Here is a 24,916-nt window from a genome sequence, read left to right on the forward strand (position 1 = left end):
GCTCCCGGAGCTGTGGCCCCGCGGTCGCATCGCCCCCGGTCCCAGCCGTGCCGGCTGCTCGCGTCGGGTGTGCTGTGGCCCCGAGTGTACCCTCTGGGGCGTGCAGGCCGAGCGCAGTCAGAGCTTCTCAATGACATGCCTTCTGCATTTCCTATTGCAAAACTAGATTTTCACTTGATCCCCTTCCCTTACTCCCACCTCCGAAAAAAAAAAAAAAAAAATCCCGCCACGTTTTCACCCTCAGTCAGCAGAATTTTAGAAAATTCCTTGAGCAATACTGAGGACTGTGTCAGCAATAGTGGGGCCAGCAGGAGCAGGAGGTGATCATCCCTCCGTACTCAGCTCTGGTGAGGCTGTACTTCAGTGCTGTGTTCTGTGTTGGGCCCCTCACTACTACAAGAAAGACATCGAGGAGCTGGGGTGTGACCAGAGATGGGCAATGGAGCTGTGTGGGGCCTGGAGCATCAGTATGCTGAGGGCACTGGGGTTCAGCCTGGAGAGGAGGATGCTCATGGGAGACCTCATCACTCTCTTCAATTCCGTGTGAGGAGTGAGGCGGGGGTCAGTCTCTTCTCCCAGGTAACAGTGATAGGATGAGAGAGAATGGCCTCAAGTTGTACCAGGGGAGGCTCAGGCTGGATGATAGTAAATACTTCTCAGAAAGAGTGGTAGGGGCACTGTCCCTGGAGGTGTTCACAGAACGTAGAGATGAGGCACTGAGGGATGTGGCTAGCAGGCAGTATTGGTGGCTAGGTGGACAGTCGGACTAGATGGTCTTTTCTATGATTCTATGATTTTAAGCCATGCATGGCTGCAGCTGGCCAGCACATGCTGCCTGCCTGACCCAGCATTTCTCACGTCCTGATGCCAATGTTCAAACAATGCCAGCTCATTGCCAACAGCAGCCGGAGCTGCCCAGGAAGCCAGCACAGAGAAGTGGATGTTCCTGTTTTTCCAAAACAACCTTTTAATTACGCTCCTTAGTATAATAGCAGCCTTTTTCCAACACTACAGCAACTGGGGCTATTAATTTAGGACCCAAGGTCTAAAGATGGTAATATGGAAACACCATATTTCGGCAGACCTTGTCCCTCCGTGCACTGACACAGAATTTTTCAAGGAAAAACCACTCGCTCAAGTCAGCACTCTTTGTTTGTTACAGCAGGTTCTCACTCAGTTGGGTTTGAACCGTTTTCTGTCTGGTCATAAGGCATGTTTTGTGCAAGAAGGGGAGAGAGTTCATGTGCCGTTACTCATCGAAAAAGCTGAGCTCAGGAGGACAGCAGTAAGATGTGGCTATAAAACAGCCACGTGTGAGGCTGCAAGCATGGAAAGTCAGCTGTGCTGCATTCCTCCCGTATTCTTATCACAGAAATACTGTTTTCCCTAAGCTGCAGCAGCTCACGCAAAGTGAGGCCCCTCAGAGCACATCACACAATCACAAGATGGTTTGGGTTGAAGAGACGAGAAAGATCCTCTGCTCCCAACCCCAGGGGCAGATGCCTCCAACCAGGCCATGCTGCCCACCGCCCCCTCCAGCCCGGCCTTCCAGGGATGGGCCTCGCCACGCTCAGAACAAAGCATTGCTTCCTTATTCCTCATGTACTTCTCCCCTCATTCTGTTTAAAGCCATCACCCATTGTCCTGTTGCCACATGCCCTTGTAGAGTCCCTCATCACTCCTGCAGGCCTCACGTAGGCACTAGTAGGCCGCAGTGAAGTCTCCCTGCAGCCTCCTCCAGGCCACACCACCCCAGTTCTCAGCCTGTCTCCACTGCAGAGATGCTGCAGCCCCCCAAGCACCCTTCCAGCTTCCTACAGACCCCCCAGAAGTCTCTCTGTGTCTGCTTCTGTGCAGGGGGCCAGGCTGGACAAGGAGGCAAGCACTGGCCCAAAGCCTGCACTTCCCAAGGCTGCGCCTCCTGGTGACAGGATCTCCTCTGGAGACGGATCTGAAGAAATGAATCAACTATTTCTCCCAGCACATATTTTTATTCTAATTCGGGGAAAACCTATTGCTGCAGTGTTTTTCCCTGGCTTGGCCCGATCCCAGCCTTCAGACGGCTGCTGCAGGCACACTGCTGTGCTGCACCACGTCAGCCCCACCAGCATTGTACCGGTGCTTCCTCACCGCACATCAGAACCTTGCAAGCTGCCCGCTGTCAAACCCAGCCACGAGCCCAGCCTTTCACCTCCACGCCCAGACTCTGATGGGCAAAAGGAGATGGAACAAATTTAATTTTTAGGGTGGTGCTGGGAAGTGGAAAACCCGAGCCAGCTGAATGTTGACTGAAGCCTGCCCAGCCAGGAGGGACACCGGCCGCACTGATGCCAGCTCAGCCTGCTGCTGCTTCCATCAGGACCAGGACTTTATTTCATCTGCTGGGACAGTGTGAAAAAGTAAAGGAACTCCCCCATGCTCTCCCCTTCTCTTTTTCTCTGCCTAAACCAGCCTTCATTGCTCTTACCCCTGCTTTTGGACGGGAACACACACACAGGTGCCCACACACCCTTCCTGCAGGCCACAGCATATTTTCCAGCTCAGCAGGTTACCAGCAGACACTTGGTGCTAGCAGCAAGCCCCGAGCAGAGAACAGAGCAGAGCTTGGCACCGTGCACACCATGGGTGCACCCGCACCTCCAGCCCTCCTGTCAGCAGCCTGACCCTTAGCACAGCAGCTGTCCTTACTGAAAATTGCCTTGCACAGCAGTACAGCATCTCCATTTTAAGGTGAAGTGGTGCACAGATGTTTTAAATGCTAATTCGGAGCTTGGTGAAGCACCACACTCACACTGACTAGTCGCCTCCAGTCCTCCAGCCGAGTTTCACTACCATTCCATGTCAGCTATTAAGAGGCTCAATGCATGTATCCAGTTTCCAATAGTACCAGCTTCTTCTTAAAGGTTATAGTTTGTTTTAAATAGCATAGCCATCTGTCCCGCAGGGGCTCATGGGAGCTGGAGAAATCGAAGCAGCCAAAACAGAATTTTTCACACTGACTGTCAGTTTTCATTATGAACATTTCAGCTTGAATCAGACACGTGTCCTAGAAAGTATGTTCTTCTTGTGCCTTACACCGGAACCATGAGACCTGCTGTAACCCATTGCATTGTTGGCATCTCATCAATGCACAGCTGCCCTGCACTTCACAAGCTGCGTGCACCTTACCAACCACAAAATAACCCTCATTTACATATTTCTAGTCTTTAAGCTTAAAAAAAAAGTGAAATAAATAGCAAAAAAAGTCAATTTGTTCCAAGTAGCCATAACACAGAATCAATGCAGAGCGTTAGGAAAAAAATCCTTGTGCTGTTACCAACAGCATTACCAATACCGTACTGACAAAAACACCACACAACCAACCAGTGTTCCCTTAGCAAATGCAGCACAGCATCGCTGTGAGCCCAGCACAGCCATGTCAGCATCTCCTACCTCCCTGAAGAGGCCCACCATCCCAGCCATGGTGCAGAACACTGCCAGGGAGGCCGAGGAGCATCCGAGGAGACAAAACAGACAAAAATTTGTATTAATCAGAACAACATACCAAAGTTTATTGATTACTTCAAACAAAAGTTTCCGTAATGAAAAAAGAGCAAGTTGCATTCATAAAAGGTAACATTCACATTCAATTTCTTTTATATAAAGCAACATAAATGTATAAAATTGCATTAAAGTGAAAAAAATGTAAGGTTGCAGTCCTTTTTTTGCAAGAAGCCGAAAATGTATCTTCTCATTGCCTGTATATAATTTACACTTTCTATACACTATATGTTTGTATTAAAAAAAAAAAAAAAAAAACATAGCTGGGAAATCGGATGAATGGTGCAGTATTAGGTAAGTTTTTCAATTGTGTGTATACAAATACAATTTTAAGCCTGTATGCAATTCCAAGTCATTTATAATATTTCCGTGACAATTAGGATTAGTTTTTGAAAAGCAGCTATGACTACACCACGTTTTTCCATTATCACATTACATTTTTAGAGGGAATCTTAATTACTTTGCTTATCTTTCAGAGTCACCAGCCAGTGACTAAACTTCAATGGATTACTCTGAAGACCCCCAGCCGTTTTCCTTCAAGTTTCCCCACCGATAAGCCTGTACTGGCCTTTCAGCCCCCGAATGAGCACTGTAACAGCACAGCTTGCGTTATGGCATATGAACAACGATCACAGCATTACCAGCAGATTACTGCCACTTCCCTGTCCTGCGGCTGATGCCCTCCAGCTGGTGTCACCGCCTTGCCTTGCCTCCTCTGACTCCAGCACGGATTTCCCGATTCCCCTGATTTCATGACACATCCGCAACAGAAATTTTCCATTCCGTTGTTGCTGCTTAAATAGGGTCAGCTCCCCTGCTGGCCCATGGTGGTCCTGGAGCTACAAGTATGCACTAGCTGGAGATCCAAGCCCAAGAAAACCCGCTTTTCCCCAAAGGAGCTGCTATTCGTAATGTTTCTCATTAGAACCACCCTACTTTTCAGCATGCATGCCTTGGGGGTTGGATGCACAGCAACAGCAATGGTTTGCTCCAGACTGATACCGGATGCTTGGAAATAACAAGAGATTTGGATCCTAGAAGGCTTCATCTTAGCACAGGCTGCAGCCATCGGCCCATCGCAGTGTCTTTATTTGGACATCACACATACATGTTCCCCCTAACCTAACAGCAGGGCTTCCAGCTGCATCTCACAGGAAGAAAATTTTTTCCAAGAAGAACACATGACAAAGCAAAACGAGAAGCGGGCTGTCAGGATTGGGACCACCAGGGCTTGGAATGGTTTTGAATCACAGGAATTGCATTTTTTCAGCGCCCGTGTTTTAAAGGTTATGTAAACACAAGTCAGGAACTGTATATTTAAGGAGAAAGGTTAGATTTGGCATATAGAGCGCGTCTTCATTGTATTCATCGCATACTTGATCTGTAGGCACCACATTTTAGCAATAAAAGTTGAGACTCGGGCAAGGTCTGCAGGTTGAATCCTGGGTCCGTGAGACGAGCTAGACAAAGGAGAAAGAAGAAAAAAAAAAAAGCTTTGCCCATGGGACACATGCTGGGAGCGCAGCTCCTGGCTTGCATGCAGCAAGGGGTGGAGCTGCAGTTGTCAGTGAGGTGACAGCGCTGGTGTCGGGCCGGTGCAGCGTGTATAATACAGCAGAGCTGTCCGTGTCCTGCCACGCAGCCACAGGGGCTGTGCACACCCCTCTGCTCCTCCCACCCACAGCCCCGTCCCACACAGGCTGAGTCCTTGTGTGTCCGTACACCAGGTGTGCCCGCAGCTGATCCGCATCCTGCTTTCACAGTGCCAACCAGGAGTTCTGCAGCCAGACAACAAGAGACTTGATTCTTCAGAAAATTAGCAGTCCACTCTTTAGCAAAATCTGATGAAGGGAAAGTTTCATGGAGCTGTAATTCCTCACTTCATCACATGGAAGCGAAGCAGAACCTGCTGAAGGCAGAGGTGAGCACTCATCACAGTATTTCCCTGGCAGCCCCTGGCCGCGGGCCGTGCCCAGCAGGGCAGGGGGAAGGCAGCAGGAGGAGCACCTCCCCACGCAGGGTGCTGGTACACAGGGAGCTCCATAGCTGCTAAGGACTCAATAGAGTGAAAAAGCTGCTTGTTGCACATGCAGATGTCTAGAGTCAGGCACCTCACCTCTGCTGCGCACAACCTAAAGACAGAAGTCCTTGCTAAAGGTAGATTTAAAAAGAACATGCCAATTAAAAACAAAATTAAGTGTAAAATTAAATCAGATCCATGTATTCCTTTTATTTTAAAACCGACTTCTTTTTTCTTAGTGCAAATAACTCAAGATGCAGTGCGATGCCTACAAGTTCACTGGCACCATCCGTGTCCCTGCAGCTGGACGAGGACACACTGCCATCAGAAATCCACAGCATTTGGGCAGCTGCTTGCTGCAGTAACGTCAGCACAGCCACAGCAGCCGGGAGAGCTAGGCTAGAAGCGTGGCACAGCCCAGCGTTCAGGCTCTTCCCTCCCCACAAAATTTCCTTGCATCACAAGCAATCCTGGCACGTTTCCTTCCTTTACCTTCTGCCAGGAGCGAGCCCGGCAGCGTGGAGGAGCAAGCTGCTGCAGGAGGATGCCCAGCACTTGGGCTCAGAGTCTGTGCTACTTCTTTGGTCAGGCAAAGCAAGAGGCTTCAGCAGCTCCCTGCTGTGCTCAGGCAGAGCTGCAGCAGGCGGAGGAAGCCCCCGTGCGACGCGGGGAGGCATTGCTCTCGCTCTGATCATGCTGCTTTTGAAGAATTCCAAAAGATGCTTTCTCAGTCTCCAATGACACAGACTTCTGATTTAGCAGAATTATGTTGTGGTTTTTCAGGGGGGGAAGCAACAAGACCAAAGATGAACAGGTACCGTGGCCACTGCCCGGCTGCTGCTTTGTCAGCATGGCTGCTTACAGTGCTTGGTAATACTCAACAGAACTGTTACATTTTCCTGCAGGATGACAGTTGTACTGTTTGGATGGAGCATTTTAAAGTATCCTGAGAGGATATTTTTCTGCCAAATTAGTAAGAGCATCTTCAGTCTTCACATAACCATTCTCTATACGTTTGTATGACACTAATATAGGCAGATCAAAGATGCCAGTCTGCAAAAATCAGAAGGAAAACGCACATGTATTGCAATTGTTACATTCCCAAAACCATAATAAGCCTTTTGGCATTTTTTAGAAAAATGAAAATAAATAAAAAAGGGAGAAGAAGAATGATTAGCCCACAATAAAAGTGCCAAACCTCATTCACAGCCGAGGAGCGAATGGGAGGGAGAAGGACTCTGCGTGGGCTGCAGAAGGCAGCACGGAGCCCAGCAGCACCCAGGCAGATGCTGGCAGCTGAGCAGCTGCTCGCTGCCCTCCCCGTGAGGTGGGCTCTCTGCAGGCAGCAGTGTGTGCGGAGGGAGGGGGTTCCAGAAAACCCCCATTGTGATGTTTGCAGCTGGCGGCACGCAGCCATGTAACATCTCGCCTGTAGGCTGTGAATCCAGTCAGGCACTTTTATTTCTCTGCAGTGAGAAGACAGCTTGTGGCTTACTACGATGTTTAGAATCACGTACTAGGATGCTCCCTGTGTGTGTAGCTGCATACAGACACAGAGCCATGCCTGCCGTACGCTACGCTGACATACAGACAGGTACACGCTTAGTTTCAGTCTATTCAGATGAATTAAAATTTAACTCATTTCTATCTGACACGACAGCATGCACTGTAAACAATGGGATTTTTATACTATTCAGATGCAATTCTGGAATCATTTTAATAGCTTAGACTTGAGTACTCCACTGCAAGTACATCAGTGCCAGCTTTTAGAGCCCGACTCTGTGTTCTCGTGCTGTTAATGTTAGATCAAAGTATTGGTTATATTGAAGGATCTGCTTATATAAAGCAAAGTACTTTGGATTGAGTAGATCTGTGCACATACAGGATTCTGAAAAGACTGGATAGGACATGTCCTCAAATTAAAATGCATCCCAAGCATTGCATCTCCATATCACAGACAGGTGCCCCACACCAACAATCAAGAAGATTACAAGAACCACAGTTTAATTGATTTCGGGGTTACATTTGGTTAATCAATGCCTTTTAAAACCATCCCAACTCCTTAGGGCAGGGTACCTGTTACAACACATTAGACTCATCTGAGAACGTTCTTAAAAGAAGTGGTGTGACAGAAGGTCTGGCCGACATTGACTTGGGCGCCCTCCTACTGCTCTGCAACAGCGAGGCAAAAACACTTGTAGCACATGTGACACGTTACCCTACTGCTGTCCAACAACAGACACACACACGCTTCCTACAGCCAGCTACATCGTTCCAGGCAGACGTAACAACACACGCTCCCTAAATACCATGGTGATCATACTGGCTGGGTTTTCAGTGCAAGTGGCGCAGCTTCCCAAATGTTTCCCTTAGGCTTTGAGGTTTATACTACGGCTGCTTTCAAGAAGGAGCCTTCCCTGATCTCCTTGCAACCAGTGGTTTTGTAACAGTGAGTGACAGCAGGGACGTGTTTGAGGTGCTCAGCCTGCGGGAAGCCCTCCACGGGCAGCGAGCCAGGGAATGCCACTTGTGGCTTACTGCTTGTACACAGAACAGCTGCAGTGATAACAGAGTTATGTACAGGGCAACAAGGGCACTTGGGAAGCTCCTCTGAGATCAAGCAAGCACGAGCTGTTTGCCAAATCATCCAGAAGACAATTAAAACAGAGCCCACTTCGTTCCACACCTTGGAGGAAGTAGCACCTAGGCCACTAAAACCAATCTAAATGATGCAGCAGCACTGATTTCCATGAACAGACACAATGTACCCCACCTGAGGGGCCAGTGCAGACCTCAAATTTGTGACTGATGCCTGCCTGAGGTTCCCTGAGCACCTCGGGGACGCTGGGCATGGAAGCACCACCTGCACCCATATCGCAGGTGCTGGGCACAAGCAGCTCAGCCCACCTGGTACACATCCACAGCAGGGAAACAAGAGGGGAGACAGACAAAACACTTAAGCAAAAGATTTAAATGAAAGCAGTAGGTGTGGGGGAGAAAGCAGGCTCTTGCCGGGTGAGCAAATCTAAACATGGGTTTTTCAGCAGCGATGCGTTAGAAGGAGGAAGCAGAAGAGCAAGCAGCACGTACTGGCTCAGAGGGGAAATCACCTTATTCACTCCAAGAAAAGCTGTGATTGCTGGAAGTTTGAGAAAGCATGAAGATAGTGGATGTTCCTGAGGAAGGAAGGCGCTTCGTTACCTAGTTCACAACAGCACAAAAGACAGAAAATTGCAGTACAAGAGAGAGAAAGGCAGAAACCAAAGAAAATAAGAATGTGCCTTGCAGTTTAAAAAAAAAAAACAAAATATTTCCACATAGAAAATTTAATTAAGAGTGAGCAAAGCTGTCACTGTCACACGGAAACCCAGTCCCCTACAGGTCAAGGACAGACTCCCATGACCTGGCCTCAGTCCATGTCCCCCTCCCAAAAGGGACCTGAGCTCCCAAGGCGGGGGCTCATGAAGCCAAATGAGTGCACTGAGCTGGCTTTTCATTCAATGCTCCCCTTGGGAAACTGTTATTTGTTTTCTAGTTTTACAGTTCGGATTCTCAAAAAGGGTCTTGATTTAAAATCCCCTACCTGTGCAGCTGAGCTTGGTATCTGGCAGCTGACACAGACATCTAGAGCTGGCATCTGCTCCAGGCATTTTGTGAAGCTCTTACTTGAAATGTACATTTAAATAAGGCTCAGCCTGCCTTTAGTTTATATGCACATATGAAGAGACTTTTCTAGTTGACACTTACTGTTGATTTACTAAACCATTTCACAAGAGCCTTTTTTAACACGTTTAAAGCACTCTTGAAAGCAAGTATTATGAGGGGGAAGGGATCTGGCTAAGAGCTGGAGGCAAAAACGGGCCTCCAAGAGCTCAGCTGGGGCTCAGTAGCCTCCATGTCCCCTTCTGGGGCAGAGACCTCAAACTGCAGACCTATGGCTGCAGCTGGCAGCAAGTCATCCCCATCCCACCCAATTTAGAAACTGTCAATTCAGACACTGCTGGACCCTACTTAAGAGGAAGGAAGGAATAGCATGGAGCTGGGAAGAATTTAGCTACACTTGTTTTACCATCTGCATTGCTTCCAAATTTAATAGTTCAGGTGGTGGGTTTTTTTTGGTCTTGCAGATGCATGTTTTACTTCACTGATACTGTGGCAAAGTTGTACTTCAAAGGTTATGAGGGAATAAAGAAACTTTATGATATCCTTGGATACTCAGAAAAGATAAGCTTGATATAGAAGTATAAAAGAAGCAAAAGTAACAGAGGAGGCACTTGGCCAGAAGCAGCAGAACCCCCTGCAGCCAAACTGCTGGGCTGCTCTGCCGCTGCCCAGGGAAACGCGGAGCTGGTGCCCGGAGGCCAGCATACGGCGGGCAGCACCCGATGCAGAACTTGCTGGAACCACAGCAGGGAGAGGAGCAGGAGGGAGGCGAGCGGACAGAGCGACAGGCAGCGGGGACACGGCTGGGGGGAGCGGGTGCTGCCCGGGGATGGGGCTGCGAGGATGCTGCTACCTGGGGATGCTGCCACCTGAGAAGGTGCACGGCAAGGGACGGGGATTGGGTTATTAGGGGGTGGGCACCTCCCTGACCAGCTTCCCCCTGGCACCTGGAGGATACAGGCAAGGTGAACGTCCTGGGTATGCTGACGTAAAAACAAGCAGCTTGTTTCAGTACTCAACACGGTGGTTTGGATCAGTTTGGGTTGGAAAAGTGTTACTGTACAGACAGCAGTTTTCCATCCAGTCTAAACAACTACAGAAAGGCACTAGTAGAGTCTCTCCTTGCTAGAGATCTAGGCAGTATTTTTAGATGAACTTCTTGACATCTCTGGCACGTGAACGAGCGAGATGAGACTCTAGAAAGCCATCCTCGAGACATGAATGGCACACAGTTCATCTGGTGCTTAACAGAAGAGGCCTTTGTAAAAATATTGTGCAATATTTTATCTTGTTCCTTACCTGATGACTTCTCTCTTTTATATTTTTTAAAACAATTAGAAGAATTTCTGGGAAAAGGCTGATAAAGATCAGCAGAATTATTGCCAGCCACGTGGAAACAGAAGTCAGCATGTGGGCAAATACAAAATACATTCTTTGTTGTTTCAAGAAAGGCCTGAAAAAGAAAGGATACAAATAGATTCTGGTTAATACCATCAGCCCCACGTGTTTCCCAACTAGGTCAGCCTGGGATCAAGGTGCTGGCACTAATACCTCCCTGCCAAACACAGACAGGCACAGGCCGCCCGCTCTGCTCCCCGTCCACCTCCTGCTCCCAGCTGTGCTAGTTCTGGAGGGCTGTCAGCAACCTCCTGTGACTGCTCTAATGTTTCTCCATAGAAACTCTTCATCCGACTTCTCAGCCTAGCCACTGTTCCTCCTTGTGGCTTTTTTCTCCTCCCCAGCCAACCATTACAAACTGCTGACCTCAGCCCTCCTATGAAGGCCTGACCCACCTTCATCACCAGTTTTCAAGACCTCTCTCAACAGCAAATTGCCTTCTCCAAGTTTCTAAGCCACAGCTCCCTCCTCCTCCCTGACCCATCCGTCTCTCAGTCCCTCACAATGCTTGCTGCCATAGCTCACATGCTCTGTTTTCCTCCTTCCTCCCCTTCTCCTGTTCCTTCTCTTATTGCTGTGTTTCTCTCCACCACGGCAGCACTAGAATATGCCACCTGATGATGTAAAAAACCAAATCCTCACTGCCTATCACTATTACCTGCTGTGACTGGCACTCGATAGCAACACATGCTTATCATGGCCGCAAACACTCTGCCATCTCTATAAATCTTCAGACAGACAAAATGAGGGGAGCTGCCGTCACATTCCTTTCAAAGGTGGTGATGGCCATTCCCTAAGAAAGCACCACAGGAAGAAAAGATACTTGCCAAATGACTCCTCCCCAAAAGAACGAGAAAAACACGTAGAAGGCAAGGGAGCCCCAGATCACAAAGTGGTTCATCCACGTCCAGAATCGAGTGTCCAAAGCTAGCTGTGTAAGTAAAACAAAAAAACAACACCAGGCAGAACAGGCATCAGAAGCAGCATGTGTTCAACTGTATCCATGTAAAATTTCTGTCTGCTTTCACAGTAAGGCTGAAGTTTTCTAGTCAGCCACCTCTCTGCATATGTACACCAGGGAAATATTTTCAGTACCTACAGGCTGGCACACTAGCAACAGGGAAACAGTTTCTAATTGCAGCTGAGAGTTTTTAATAGAAGCAGCTTGATGCAAGCACTGATGCTACAAGGAAGAACTGTGTAAAGGTTGCAGCCATTGCAATTGCCCTCTGCCACCACCTGCTGTCCTGAACCAAACATAAAAGACCTTTTGTAAGGTCTGATGAGAACTGTTCATTCTGGAAAGCTCTGTGAAACAAAGCAGTTTCACTATTATTGTTTGACAGATGAGCTCTTGTGACCCTCACGGCGCCTGAGCAGCAGCTGAAACAAGGTGAGCAAACCTAAATACTTGGTTGTTTGTCTCCTCTTTCTGGAGCTTAAAGCCAAGGAAAATAAGGTCAACTGCAACCATCTGCAGTACTCAGAAGAGGGCAAAAAACAGGAAAATAATTTAGCAGAATGTAAGCACTTGTACATAAGCACACTGCACGGTCAATAGCCCAACAGTCAATAAGCCACTTCAGTTCTGCCTGTATGGCAAACAGAAGATGGAAGGTTGGGGGGGGCGGGGGGGGTGAAGATATTCACAAAAGCATCTTGAACATCCTTATCACACAGGGTATTTCTCACACTCAAGAACGCCTGCAAAAACAAGCGACTGGAAAAGAAGGGCAGAACCTCACCTTGAGAGTGACGGTGAACACCAGCACAGTGAAAACGATCGTCCCGAAGGTCCAGTTTCCAAAAACCTGGAGAACACATGGCGTTGTCACAGGCGGTTCTACCCGCCTCGTTCGAGAGGAACGGAAAGGACGATGGCAACACAGTGCAAGCAGGGACCAGAGGGGGGGAGGAATGGCGCGATCGCTACTCGGGACTCGGCTACGCTAACCCTGTGCCATGCACTACCACGGACAAGTGACCGGCGTCGTGACAGCGACAGACACAACCTCCTACTAACAGCAATGTTGATCGAGAACACAAGTCATCGGGACCACCTGTATTTCATGATTTCTTGGTAATTTACTCAGTTTCTGCTTTCTCATAACACAGAATCACCGCAGCACCTCTACTGATGGTGCTGGGCTAGTCCCAGCTGCAGAATGCACCAATGGGGATTTCTCCATATGAGAATACGTCGCTTTGGTTTGCGGATACTAGTGACTATGCACAACAAAGAAAAGCAGATTCTGTATATAAATCCAAATGATGGCAATGAATGGGACAGATGCTTACCAAAGGCTGTCAAGATCTGAATGCATACATTAAAACAGAAAGTGAAATGTAAAGGTTTTTAAAAAACGCAAAAAAATTAAAGTCAATAGGAGCAAAAAAGGAGTCAATCAAACATACATGGATATTATGAACAATTGCTGGTAGCAGTTCTTACAAGCATAAGTGTTTACAAAACAGGACAAAACCACAGGTCTTATGTGAGTGCCACGCAGACTCAGCCTCTCAAGGCATCTGTAGAACACACTGGGGCTTACATGTTTTATTCATACGTAACCAGAATGGCTACAAATACAGAAAGGCACGGAATCTACAACACGGGTGTGTGACTACACATAGCTGGGGCCGTTAACGTCAGCACTGATGCAATGTGTGCTCATCTCAGCTTTCCTCCGTGTGCTGTCCCCTAAAAGAACAAAAGCTGGGTGTTTTCAAGGCTCGTGGGTGGTAGTGTCAAGAAGGTCTCCATTAGCTGAGCCCTGCTAACACCACCCCTTGGTGGAAGGTGTCCCAGGACAGCACTGAACACTGTGTGTATGGCTACACGGATGCCCTGCCCTGTGCAAAGCACTAGGCAGCATGAATCTGCTGTAAGACCAGCTCTTGTACCTAGAGAGCACAACCACCGCTGCACTGTTGCCATGGTGATTTGGAAAACGTTTCAAGCGTTTGCTGCAGAACCACACCATAAGCAATGCTACACCGCCGGACAAGACTCGAGACACACTGCACAGCTTAAGCATGTGGATATTCGCTGTCAGGCAGATAAGAGAGGCAGGGCACAAAAGAAACACTCATCCTTCTCTTTTTTTTGGGTCTGCTGTTACCTTTCCATTATCTTCCAATGATGAATTTTGAAAAAGAAAATAAACCCCAAAGAAAAACACGAGTCCTTCAAAGGCGCCCAGGAAGGTCCAGTACAAAAAAGGCCTCCACTGCAGCATGGCATTGTCAGAAACTTTCCTGCCAAGAAAGCAAGAACAAGAAAATCACCGTCACGTGGGACCTGCTGCAGAGCCTGGCATTTCCATGGGTTTGATGTGGGCACTGCTGCGGGAAACAGAGGTAGAACACCCAACTACCTGCCAGCACGCAGGACATAAACAACATCTGCTCTGTGTGGCTGCTGATCATAAAAAAAAAAAAACATCAGAAGATATTCAACAGATTATTATTTTTTATCCTCCTGTACATGATGCAGACAAAATCCCAGCCCTGTCTGAGCAAAGCAAATGCTGCCCCACACCTCTAGCACAGCCACCATAGTTCCCTGACCCATCTGTACTTAACTGCTGAATTTCAAAGCCAGGGCTATGCTGAAGAAACGTAGGAGATGCCGTGAATCTGCGGCACGCTTCCCTCTTTTTGTTGAGCCTACAAACAAACTTTTTTGGGAAAGCTCTGCAAATCTGATTCCTGGTGTTTTTCTGCACAGGCTGAAAATAACTTCCTGAATCACACCGTGGGTTTTAGCACGGCGGTTTGGCAGGAGGCTCCTGGCTTAGTGCAGCAGTGAGATCTGGCTGCAGGCAGCAGCAGCTCCCTGCATCTTGCATCACTGTCATTTCAGACGGTCTTCCTTAAAATTTGAGGATTGATGCGGGACAAAAGCATGCTTACAGCAAGACCAAAAATCCTCTCTTCTCATTTTTCTTCCTAACTACAAGTATCCACAGCAAGATGCACCCTGCAAGCAGGTGTGGTGCTGAGCTTCTGTAAATGCAGTTTCTAAAGCAAAACCCTACAGGAATCTTCTGTATGACACTGCAATGACAATTCTCAAACATACTGTACTTTGGGATCAGTAAGGAGCACAAATCAGACTAAGAGATATTTTTTGCAAGAATGGAAAATGCAAAGAACCTGTTCAATGCAATCAGTTTTGCATTCCCATTTATGTCCTGCAGCACTCACGGTAAACAGGCTTTTACTGTGCCTCAGATGAGAGATCTGCACTGCAGCAACTCAGCATTTATACAGCAGAGGCACAGCAGTCATTCTGTATTCAGCAGCACATGCAAAGTCATGAATATTCAAACTGAAGCTATCTAACTGCACAATTAATCTGTTTTCCCTCAATTCACATACCCCAGTGATCAGACAGCCCGCAGGTGAGAGCACAGGGGTCTGCTATTATTGGTCTATGCTGCACAAGACTCAATTACAAATGTATTTGAAAATACGTGCGTTTTGCTACATGGCTGGAGGAGCACAGTTTAACCAATCATAGAGCTGAGTAGTTATTTCAGAAATAATACCTTTAGGCAGCTGCTGCCTGAAAGACTGCACCCAGGTACGTGCATGGACAGGGGTGGGGGAAGATGGGAAGCATTTGGGGTCCATAGGGGGTCAGGGATTCCCCCAGTTACAACTAAGGAAGGAGAGAAATAAGCCAGCAAAGCAGAGGAAGACCATCTCTTACACAGTGCTTTCTGTGGGCCACGTGGAGGTAACTGCGAGAGCAGAGTTCCCAGCCCTCATGTTCTGGAATGGGGATTTGGCTTTTGGGAAGTTTATCCACCTACACCAGCTGAGAAACTAGCTGCCTCAGCTGGACTTCAGCAGCGTTCACCTTCCTGTAAATGAACAGACCTCTTTCCTTCTCAAAGCCAGAGTTCCCCTCCATCCGTTACATGTTCCAGCAAGTGCTTGGCTCACACTGCCCAGCTCAGAGCTAATGCGAATGAATGCTCTGGCCAGACTTGCGGCTTGCTTTTTCCTGTGGATGAAGAATTCCATCTGCAGTTTGTTTTTAATTTATACAGACAGAAGTGCAATTTGCTGGATGAGATACCATTAAAGAGCGTAAACAGAAATAGGCAGTAACAGGACATTGCTCAGCTCTAACATGAAGCAGTGGGGACATGAACAGCCTTTCTGCAGTTCCATGGCTACACTGTCACTGTCACAGGGCAGGTACACTGGCTCAAACCACCCCAATGGATTGTGTCCTGCACCAACAAAGCTTAAACTGTAGCCACCAAAGCTGAGCTGAGGCTCACCCAGCCCCTTGCAACTTACATATACAGCTGTGGATCTGAGGTCAGTGTGTCAATGTTGATATGCTGCTCCAGGAGGCTGTAAGCCAGGATGGGGAGAGATGTGAAACAGATGTTGTACATGGTAAGGTAAGCAGCATCGTACAGTGGCTGGAAAGAAGAAGAAGGGGTAAAATGAGACAGAAATTCCACTTGAAAAGTCTTCCCATAGACATATTTGCAGTTTCCAGCCCTTGCCTCTGTACACACCCCACAGACTCATCCCTCTGTCACAGATGTGGGTCACGCTCTGTGTCTGTCTGGGCTCCAGCCTGACCTCCAGAATGTCATAAAACAGTCATCACTGCAGCTTTTCTGTACCTGCTGTTGTGCTCCTGTTTCTATTAATACACTTGATATCTCCTGTGACTTTCTAAGACTTGACTTTTTTCAGAGGAACTATAGTTTCTTTTTTTTTTTTTTTAAATAAAAAAAAGTGGTTCTGCTGAGACAAGCAGAGAAGAAACTCTTAACGCTTTTAAGACCAACCAGACAGAAAAGAACAAAAGCAAAGACAAACCCCAAAGCTATTGCCTCCAAGCACCTGAGCCCACCTGTCACTGAGGTCTGTCCTTCTGACACTCATCTGGACTAAGTGTCTGATGACACTCATCATGTGTCTTATTTAAAGGCTGTTACAAAAGAACAAACTGTTCTTTTTGAAAGACACTTTTAGCATTGGGAAATGCAGCAGATGAGAGAAGATCAGGAAGTCTTTGAAAAAGCTTCCCAGAGCAGAAGTTGCAAAATTAGACACTTGCAAACCAGCTAAGGCACCCCCTTGATACTTTGGGAAGGTCTCCATCCATGTTTAAGCAACAAAAATGGGTCACAGATGGGAAAAGGAAAGTAAATTTATTTATTTATTTTTAATTGCAGGTCTCAAAAACATTATGGTACTGAACAAGGAGATCAATTCCTGCTGTCATCCAAAGAAAGGTGAGGAAGGGGCAGGATGACCAAAAGTCAAGTCTCTGCTAGGAAACCTCACTATGTGACCAGCCTTTTCTCCTGTCTTTTTAGACATGTTACTGGAAGTTACCTGCTGTGAGAATCCACAGAAGAACTGGTATAAAAATTGTGGTAAAATGAAGCAGAGGTTCTAGAGAAATGGGAAAAAAAAAAAAAAAAAAGGAGGGTTAGCAGGGAAGCAGTCATGAGTTTAATGAATGCTTGACTTTTCATTCTAAATCCAATAATTCTTCCTATTTTCAGATGGCACTGTCTGATATTGTCATTTCAGATAAAGCAGGACTCTATTTTCTACCAAGCACTACACTAACCCAATAAGCTTCTAGCATCTGCAGAAGACAATGGAAGAAAGTCACGCTCTCACATACCCCAATATACAGGGCTTTCAATCAACAGGCACAGGGGAGACACACACACATCCCTAGATGAACAAAACAGAATATCCTATACACTTCTCTTGTTTTCCACTCTTTCTATTGTCAAAGAAACCTCCAGTGAAAACAAGAAAAAAAATGAGCTCAACACACATCCTTACCTTATAGAAGAAATACTGTACAAGGTGTGCTATTCTCACGTAATATAAATGCCCATGAGCTAGTAGCAATTTTCTTAAGTGTTTAAACTTTGGAACAGCATAGTCACTGTTTCTTGCAGCCTGACGTCCTTCTTTGCCTTTTATACCTGGAGACAGAAGCAAGTCAAAGGATGGAAAGAAAGAAGGGACTGGAATTTATACTGATGCTACTTGTGAAGTTTGGTCACATAATTCAAGGCCTCGGGCCATGACAAAGGGCATATTTCCTTTGTGATTCTTCAAGACTTCTACACTTCAAACATGCCCACGTCACCCTGTGTGCCCAGCCGTCGGGGACTGACCCTGCAGGGACAGGGGCAGCAGGCAGACAGCCCATAAGAGCCAAACACTAAAGCTCTGCAAGACTTGGCATGGCCTTGGCTCTGCGACAATCAGACACTCCTCTGGAGATTTTAATCTAAACTTAGGCTGCTGAGTTCTTATGTAGGAGCATGCGGTGAGGAGTATCTCAGATAAACGTGATAAAAGATAAGGTTTCCCCCAGGCCTGCCCGCATCTAGCAGCCTGGTTATTACACTGCAGAAGCTCAGCCTCCCAAGAAATCCCCTCAGAGCAAAGCTCAAGAAAGCCAGTTTTGTTTACTCAAAAACCATACCCAAATCAACTACAGTGAAGGATTCTATTCACTAGAGGCTAACATGCTACTTCCAACAGTCAAAAATAAAAAGGATGTCCTCTCTCTTCTAACCATCCCTCTTCGGTGGTATTAAACAATTGCCAGTATTTTCACGATCTCTGACAACAATCTGCAGAAATTAGATAAGAAATTCAGCTGTTTTCCAGCCTGACATCAGGCATATAGACAGGGCAGGAACAACATAGCCCAGCATCAGCCCTCGGAAGATGCACATGCTCCCAGCAGCTGCAATCAGTGCTGCCAGGCTCCTGCACACACCTGGGTAAAGGACAAATGCCAGCTTCAGCTCAGCTGAGATGAATGGTACAATCCCACCAAAACCCTCAGCACTGAATTTAATAGAAAAGCAAAGGTTAGAGGAAGTTACATGCTTCATTTAACCTAGAGAGTCAACCTTTGTTAGCACAGAGGACAGCAGAAAACCCCGTTGTTTCCTCAATGGGAAGGAAAGAAGTGTGAGAAGCAATCTGTGGTTCACCACATGGTAACGACAAAGAGCACATGCCTGTCAAAGGGCAGCAGCCTATCATGACCCCAAGCACTGATCTGGGCCTTCTGGCTTGCTGAAAGCAGCAGGTGCCTTCCCCCATGTGTCAGTGGGATCAGTTCAACCACGTGTGATCAGATACAACCATGAACATAAGCAACACAGATGGACAGCAGCCCTAGGTGTGTATCAGGGGTCTTACCTATTCCAACATGCGCTTCCAAGATCATACTAACGTCATTCGCACCGTCCCCTACCGACAGCGTTATCGGGCTCCCTTTTGTGTTCTTCACCATTCGCACAATCTGAAGATTTAAAACATGACAGCAGCACAAACCAAAAGTTTAGTAAAACCCACACTGAAAAAAACTCCACCTCCAGAGACCCCTGCAACTCCACAGGAAACTCCTGAACAAGTAACCTGGCTCTGTGGCAGCAAAATAATGCCTGAGAGTTCAGATTAATAAGCACCCTCACTAATTCCTTTGCAACCACCAACAGGAGCCAAGACCCAGCTTCACAGGGCTGAAGGACAGTATTTAGAAACAAATCACTCCCAGGAGCAGCCTCCCTTTTCCCCTTGCCAGACCCTGCCCTCTCACAAAGATGTGGCCTTTCATGCATTTCACGTGGAAAACAATCATACCCTGGAACAGGGCTAAAAATGCACTGTTTATCATCCTTTATCATCAGCTGGTGTGAGGAAGTCATGGGCTACAGAGTTGGAAAGGAAAAAAAGAACAAGTGGGTTCTGCTTATTCCTAATTGGCTTGGGCTTGTGGCTTCCTGCAAGCGTAAGAAAGGTTTTATATTCATAATTGACAGACTGGTGTTTCCATAACGCTCTGAAGTTCAGACAAGGCTAATGCATAGCCTGGGGAAGTCCTAGCTGATCAAGATGAGTAAGCTTTATTTAAAGCAGCACTGTAGGAAACATAGCCTCACACTGTTGTACAGAAATAATGGGCGTTCACATCTATTGGCTACTTCCAAAAATACCATGTCTTTAATGAAAGAAAAGGAGTACTTGACTACAATTTGTTGAAGGTTTTTTGCTACCCCAGAAGTCTTCATACTTCATCTTCCTGGCAAATCTGTAACTCAGACTGTTCTAGCAACACTGCTGGGTTTCAAACTTGTCAATTCTTGTGCCAGGTGCATTGTTTCCTGCTCCCTGGGGAATAAAGAACTGCTTTGCAGCACCCCTCCAGGTGCCTTTTGCTCAACTTTGACATCTACTGCCCAGTGACAGCAGCTGACCTCCCCAAAAACATAAAGCCAGACCTGACGTAGTTTGCAAAGCTTTCAGCACCTTCTGGTGAACGAGGTAGGAGTTTGTACCCAAACTTCTCACTACAGGTTTTGAAGTCCACCTACAGATCAGGTCAAGTCCATCCAATGGAGTAAAGACATGTTACAGCACCTAATGACATGCTTCAGTTAGTCAAAAGAAAAAACAACAAAGGAAATACCTGTGCTTTCTGCAGAGGAGCCATCCGGCAGCAGAGAACTGCAGTACACTTCAAGCAGATTTGTAGAAATATGTTTTTGTAATGACTAGAACTGGAATCTTGAGAAGGATTGAGTATCAGTGACAGCGTCGAGCCATCTATGATCAGGCCATATTCTTGACTCAGCGTCCAGCTTCTAGGGCACAACGAGGAACAGATTTGGAAAAAAAAAAATTTAATACACTTTAAGAAGTCAATCTAGCTGCTTATGTCATCTCAGTGGAAAAGGAACTACTTTTGTAGTAATCTTTCCCTCATCCTTTTTGGGGGCCTTAGACATAAAAAGCCTGGATTTAGCACGCATCCTTCACTAAGAGAACTGCATAATTAAATTCAAAGCCAGCTAACACTAGAGATAATGAGGGAAGCAAAGAAGCCAGCAAAGGAGACAGCAAGCAGTGTGTTTCCAAACAGACACGGGCTTGGATCACACCACTCACCTCTTCAGGCCACCCCGTGGTTTGGGAACGTCCTGGATCAGCCTTTTGTGGTAGTCCATCAGCAGCTCGTGCAGCCTGTCCTCCTTCCTCTCGCTCTCGCCCACCACCCTGGCCGTCAGCTCCAGCAGCTCGGTGCTGGTCTGGAAGAGCCTGCAGGCGTAGCACGTGGACTTGGCCGTCTCCATCTTGTCCCCAGTCAGTACCCACACCTTCATGCCAGCAGCATGCAGCGCCTCGATCGTCTCCGCCGACTGCTCCTGCAGCCTGAGTGCAGAGAGAAAAACAAATCACTGCTCAGGCTGGCTTTGGATACAAGGCAGTCCCTGAGCAGATCCACGCTACTGCGGTAGCACAACAATGATTCCCCAGCCTCTCTCATCCCTAAAATGCTCCAAATCCCCAGACCAGCAGTTCACCAGGCAGGGAGTCACAGAGCTAGGCTGCCACCAAAGCAGACGGGCTCTCAGCACTGCACATGTCCTGGCCGCCTTCACACCAACAGCCAGAGCACAGCCCTGCGTGCAGAAGCACCACCACACTGCTGGACAGAAGCAGGATGACCCTGGAGCAGCTCTACATTATGTGCAAAAATCAAGCAAGTCGTGAAAAACAAGACCTTCAGAGAAGGCTGTGGAGCCCTTCCCTGCAGGCGTCAGGCAGGAACCTCAGAAACATGTTCCTGAGATACAGCTCTCCATGGGCATAAAGAGGCTTAGCCAACGCTGCCTTCTTAATCCACAAAGTCCCCTGTGGCATCCTTATTTTGCAGGTAGGAAATGTAAGCTAGAGAGAAGTTAATTGATTGTCCCCACACTGAAGGGACTACTGCCACAGGAATAAGGATTAGAGCTCAGCAATCCCAATTTTTAACGTGCAGACAAAAATGACTACATTATACTACAAGACCCAAGAGTCAAGAATAAGAGGTTAACTTACACATGCAGTTACTGTAACTGCACACAAAACTGAATTTGTTTTGATATGTAAATTGACACTGTGTGCATTAATTCACTTTGTAGAAGTGTGAGTACTTCTGTGGTTTCACTAATAAATCCTAATTCCTGTGCTGGCTGATTTTAGCAACTAGGCAGTATGTAATGGGTTGTGCCACAGACTAATTGCCCTGGATGCTTCCAGCATCTGCCCTGCAGCTCAGCTCTCACAGGGCTGCTCTGGGTTTTCTCCCACTGCTCCCAGGCTGTCCCCTAACCAAGGGAAAGCCAACCCAGGCTGCACAGGAACCTCAGCACAGCTCGTGCAAGAGAGCAAGGGTCCACCACAACACAAAGTTGTGGAGAAACTGTGGGTACCAATGTGCTTGGTCTGTGTGCTGGTGTCTCTTTACCTGTCTTCTACAGCAGTTGCCCCAATCAAGTGCATGTCTGCTTCTGTGTCTTCAAAGACCTTTGCCATCTTTTCTTCCCTGTCCTGCAGAGCCATCTTTGCTTCATTAAGCTGCCGGTCAATTCTGTCATATTCCTTTTGAGTTAGTTCCTTGAATGCCACACAAAGCGTTCGGTAGCCATCCTTGTAGGGGTAGAAAAAGAAGCAGGCAATTGCCCTTAAACCCTGTTTTGTACAGCTCCCTGCATCAGGATCAGCACTTCTCCCGTGAGTGCTTTCTGTCAGTACAGAACCTGACGGCAATGATGGTTAGCTTAAGTCAGAAGACAATTTCTCTGCGTTCACACAGGAACTTCTTCACATCAGAGCACACTCACATGCAGGTAGCACAGCAGAAAGAAGCAAATGGCAGGGTCAGAGCAGAGATCCTGCACCCAGCTGGGACAAACCAGTGTCCCCACACCTGGGGCCAAGCAAGGAGCACCCCCCCACACACCACCACCTCTGCCAGATCGGCCTCCCAGGACAGGCTTCTCCTCCACCTTCACATGCAAATCACAACTGACTGAAAGATTTCTCCCATCAGAGCAAGTAGTGTGCTATTGTTAGCGCTATTTTTAACTTGCTTGGAAGATGCTCGGACACAACTGTGATCAAACCCATATAAGTACATCAAAAGTCAAATAAACATGGAAGTCAAAGAAACAAAAAAGGAAAGAAGCCAGGCTTGAGGACAATAAGGAGTGACACTCGGATTTTCAGTACTTCCCTCCAAAGCGAGGTCACATCCCTATTTTTGGCATACGACTTTCCTGACCCCAGAGCCAGCCAAATCCCCGCTGCATGCTCACCATAGCATTGCGGTCCACGTGGACTTTAGTTTGTTGGATTTCCTCTTGCTGCACTCTTGGAAAAATAGAGGAGTCTGCTCCTTTACAGAAGAGAAGCAGCTTTCCTAAAAGCAAAGTTATGAATAGTTTATAGCATTCAAAAGCCATATAAAGGCTTAAGGGACATTGGCTTCAATACCAGCAAAAGATACAGATGAAAAAGTATGGTGGAACTAAAGAAGAAACTGCTAGAAGCCTACCAAAAGTGGTCTGACACCTGTACAAAACCTTCTTTGACCTTGGGCTAGCCTATTGAGCATCACTACCCATCCCTGAGCAAGCTTACTGCAAAAGGCTGGGCAAAAACATGTTAACGTGTCTAGACCAGCTCAGAAAACCTAGTAGCCTCACTTCTCTGGGTTACAGCTCATGGCTTGACACACACTCAGAGTAAGAATGAAGAAGGCGTGTTTTATATTTGTGCATTTAGCTGTACCTGTGGTGGTTCTCACAATGACACTCATACGACGACGGACAGGATCAAAGTTTAGTGTATGGAGAAGCTGGTACCTTTAAAAAAAAAAAATTGAGCTTAGGTTCAGTACAAGGAAAAGAGCTCCTCAGGACAGCTCCACATTGACTCTCCAGAGAAGTGAAACTTGCTTGGGGGGCAAACTGTAGTGGAGCACTGGGGTTAGGCAATTCACTCTCAGCTTTCTGCATGCACGTGGATGTCATGGGAGCTGTGAGCACAGGATAAAACCAAATTATTTTCCGTCTGGGAGGGGGAACAGGAGCCATGTCACACTGCTTAGGCTGTACCCTGCTTGGAGGCCCAGCTGCTACCTGTAAGGCTCTGGGGAAGGAAGGAGACTGCAAGGAACAGGACACACTCAAGGGACCTGAAGGCTTCCCCAGGACTGACAGCAGGCCTTTGCAAGCAAGCCCCTCAGCCTGCTCACTGCACAAAGGAGCAGGGGCTGTGCAGGTCACTAACTGGTCTGACAGCCCTTCCTGAGCAGTTTTGACCTTGCCTGGTTTACCACATTGACCGAGCTTAACCCACGTGGGAGATAAAGCTGAACAGAGCCCATCCAACCCCCAGCAGCAATATTCCTGCCACGCCCTGTGGCACTTACATTTCAGTTTCATTCTTTTGGTTTCGGATTTTCATGAAATCATTTTCGAGTCCTAGAAAAGTGAAACCATACCTGTCAATAAACAAGAGGACAGAACAACATTGAGAGCACCCATTGGCGTGTGTTATATATTAACAGAGTTCTCATTTCAAGATGTGTACTGGTGAGGAGAGGAAGGAAGTTACCAAGCTGTTTGCAGAGCCAGCTCTGACATGTTGGCACCACTCTCATAAACCTGGGGAGCTGGGCACCGCATTGCACAGGTGCCCAGGCTCAGGACACGGTCCTCCGCGTCTCCAGCAGATTTACAAGAAAAACAAAACACCTTTGGATTCTTACTTTTCAGCGCCTTTCACCAAAGCTATTTCATCCGGCGAAGAGGAGATGTAGGTGTTTTTGCACTCGGGATGTGCTATCAGCCCATCCACCTGGTCTGCTTGTTTGATCCGAACGGTGTGGCACAGGCACAGGGCTCGCAGGAACAGCTCCTCTCGGCTCTAGGGATGGAGAAAGGGCCCGTTACCAGCTCCGTGCCGTGCACCCCATCCCCCTCAGAGCAGCTGGTTACCACTGCTGTGTGTATGTATTTCAAATCCACCACCCTCCCCACAACTTCAGCAGTAATAAATCATGTATTGACCTAGTCTGGAGCCACCAACAAAACCCTAGTGGTCATCAAGACGCAGATTTCTCACCTTTTCTGCTTTGCCATAATATTTTAGGGGTCCGTCAGCCTGCGAGAAGCCATCCACCTCTGAAATGCAGTCCTTGTACTTGTGCCCATCTATGCAGCACTCGATGAACTCCATGCTGTTCTCCGTCAGCGTCCCCGTTTTGTCGGTGAAGACAAACTCCACCTAGAAGCGAGCAGACACCCACCTCACTGCACTGCTGCAGCCATCATCGCGGCAGGGCCACATGTGGAAGCAGCCCTCCAAAAACTGAAAGGCTGGGGCATTTTGATACATCTGTGCCAATTCCTTGCTGCTTTCCTAACCTGGTCCCCA

At 47.4% G+C, this 24,916-nt stretch overlaps 1 protein-coding gene and 1 long non-coding RNA gene across 7 annotated transcripts in view; one reads left to right on the plus strand and one right to left on the minus strand.

The window, feature by feature from the left end:
- ATP11C (ATPase phospholipid transporting 11C) overlaps positions 3,527 to 24,916 on the minus strand; it is a 52,161-nt gene continuing 30,771 nt past the window's right edge. For 4 of the 6 annotated variants that reach the window (XM_021406614.1, XM_021406613.1, XM_021406611.1 and 1 more), the window contains exons 13-29: positions 24,605 to 24,766; positions 24,249 to 24,406; positions 23,910 to 23,981; positions 23,267 to 23,340; positions 22,792 to 22,895; positions 21,942 to 22,123; positions 20,597 to 20,860; positions 20,118 to 20,292; positions 18,848 to 18,950; positions 17,462 to 17,607; positions 16,997 to 17,056; positions 15,938 to 16,065; positions 13,744 to 13,879; positions 12,367 to 12,432; positions 11,449 to 11,552; positions 10,523 to 10,676; positions 3,527 to 6,613 (exon numbers count right to left, since the gene is read on the minus strand). In XM_021406614.1, coding sequence (XP_021262289.1) covers positions 6,497 to 6,613; positions 10,523 to 10,676; positions 11,449 to 11,552; positions 12,367 to 12,432; positions 13,744 to 13,879; positions 15,938 to 16,065; positions 16,997 to 17,056; positions 17,462 to 17,607; positions 18,848 to 18,950; positions 20,118 to 20,292; positions 20,597 to 20,860; positions 21,942 to 22,123; positions 22,792 to 22,895; positions 23,267 to 23,340; positions 23,910 to 23,981; positions 24,249 to 24,406; positions 24,605 to 24,766 — 2,205 coding nt within the window. In that variant the 3' untranslated portion in view covers positions 3,527 to 6,496. Of the gene's footprint in view, positions 6,614 to 7,636; positions 7,733 to 10,522; positions 10,677 to 11,448; positions 11,553 to 12,366; positions 12,433 to 13,743; positions 13,880 to 15,937; positions 16,066 to 16,996; positions 17,057 to 17,461; positions 17,608 to 18,847; positions 18,951 to 20,117; positions 20,293 to 20,596; positions 20,861 to 21,941; positions 22,124 to 22,791; positions 22,896 to 23,266; positions 23,341 to 23,909; positions 23,982 to 24,248; positions 24,407 to 24,604; positions 24,767 to 24,916 lie in introns of all 6 variants that reach the window. The other 2 variants (XM_021406609.1, XM_021406610.1) reach the window with 2 other exon arrangements.
- LOC110403427 lies at positions 11,560 to 17,064 on the plus strand. Its single transcript, XR_002441658.1, has 3 exons — positions 11,560 to 12,014; positions 16,834 to 16,893; positions 16,978 to 17,064. It is a non-coding gene; the product is annotated as an uncharacterized LOC110403427 (long non-coding RNA).

Source organism: Numida meleagris, chromosome 8, assembly GCF_002078875.1.
Source record: "Numida meleagris isolate 19003 breed g44 Domestic line chromosome 8, NumMel1.0, whole genome shotgun sequence".
NCBI classification, from domain to species: Eukaryota; Metazoa; Chordata; class Aves; order Galliformes; family Numididae; genus Numida; species Numida meleagris.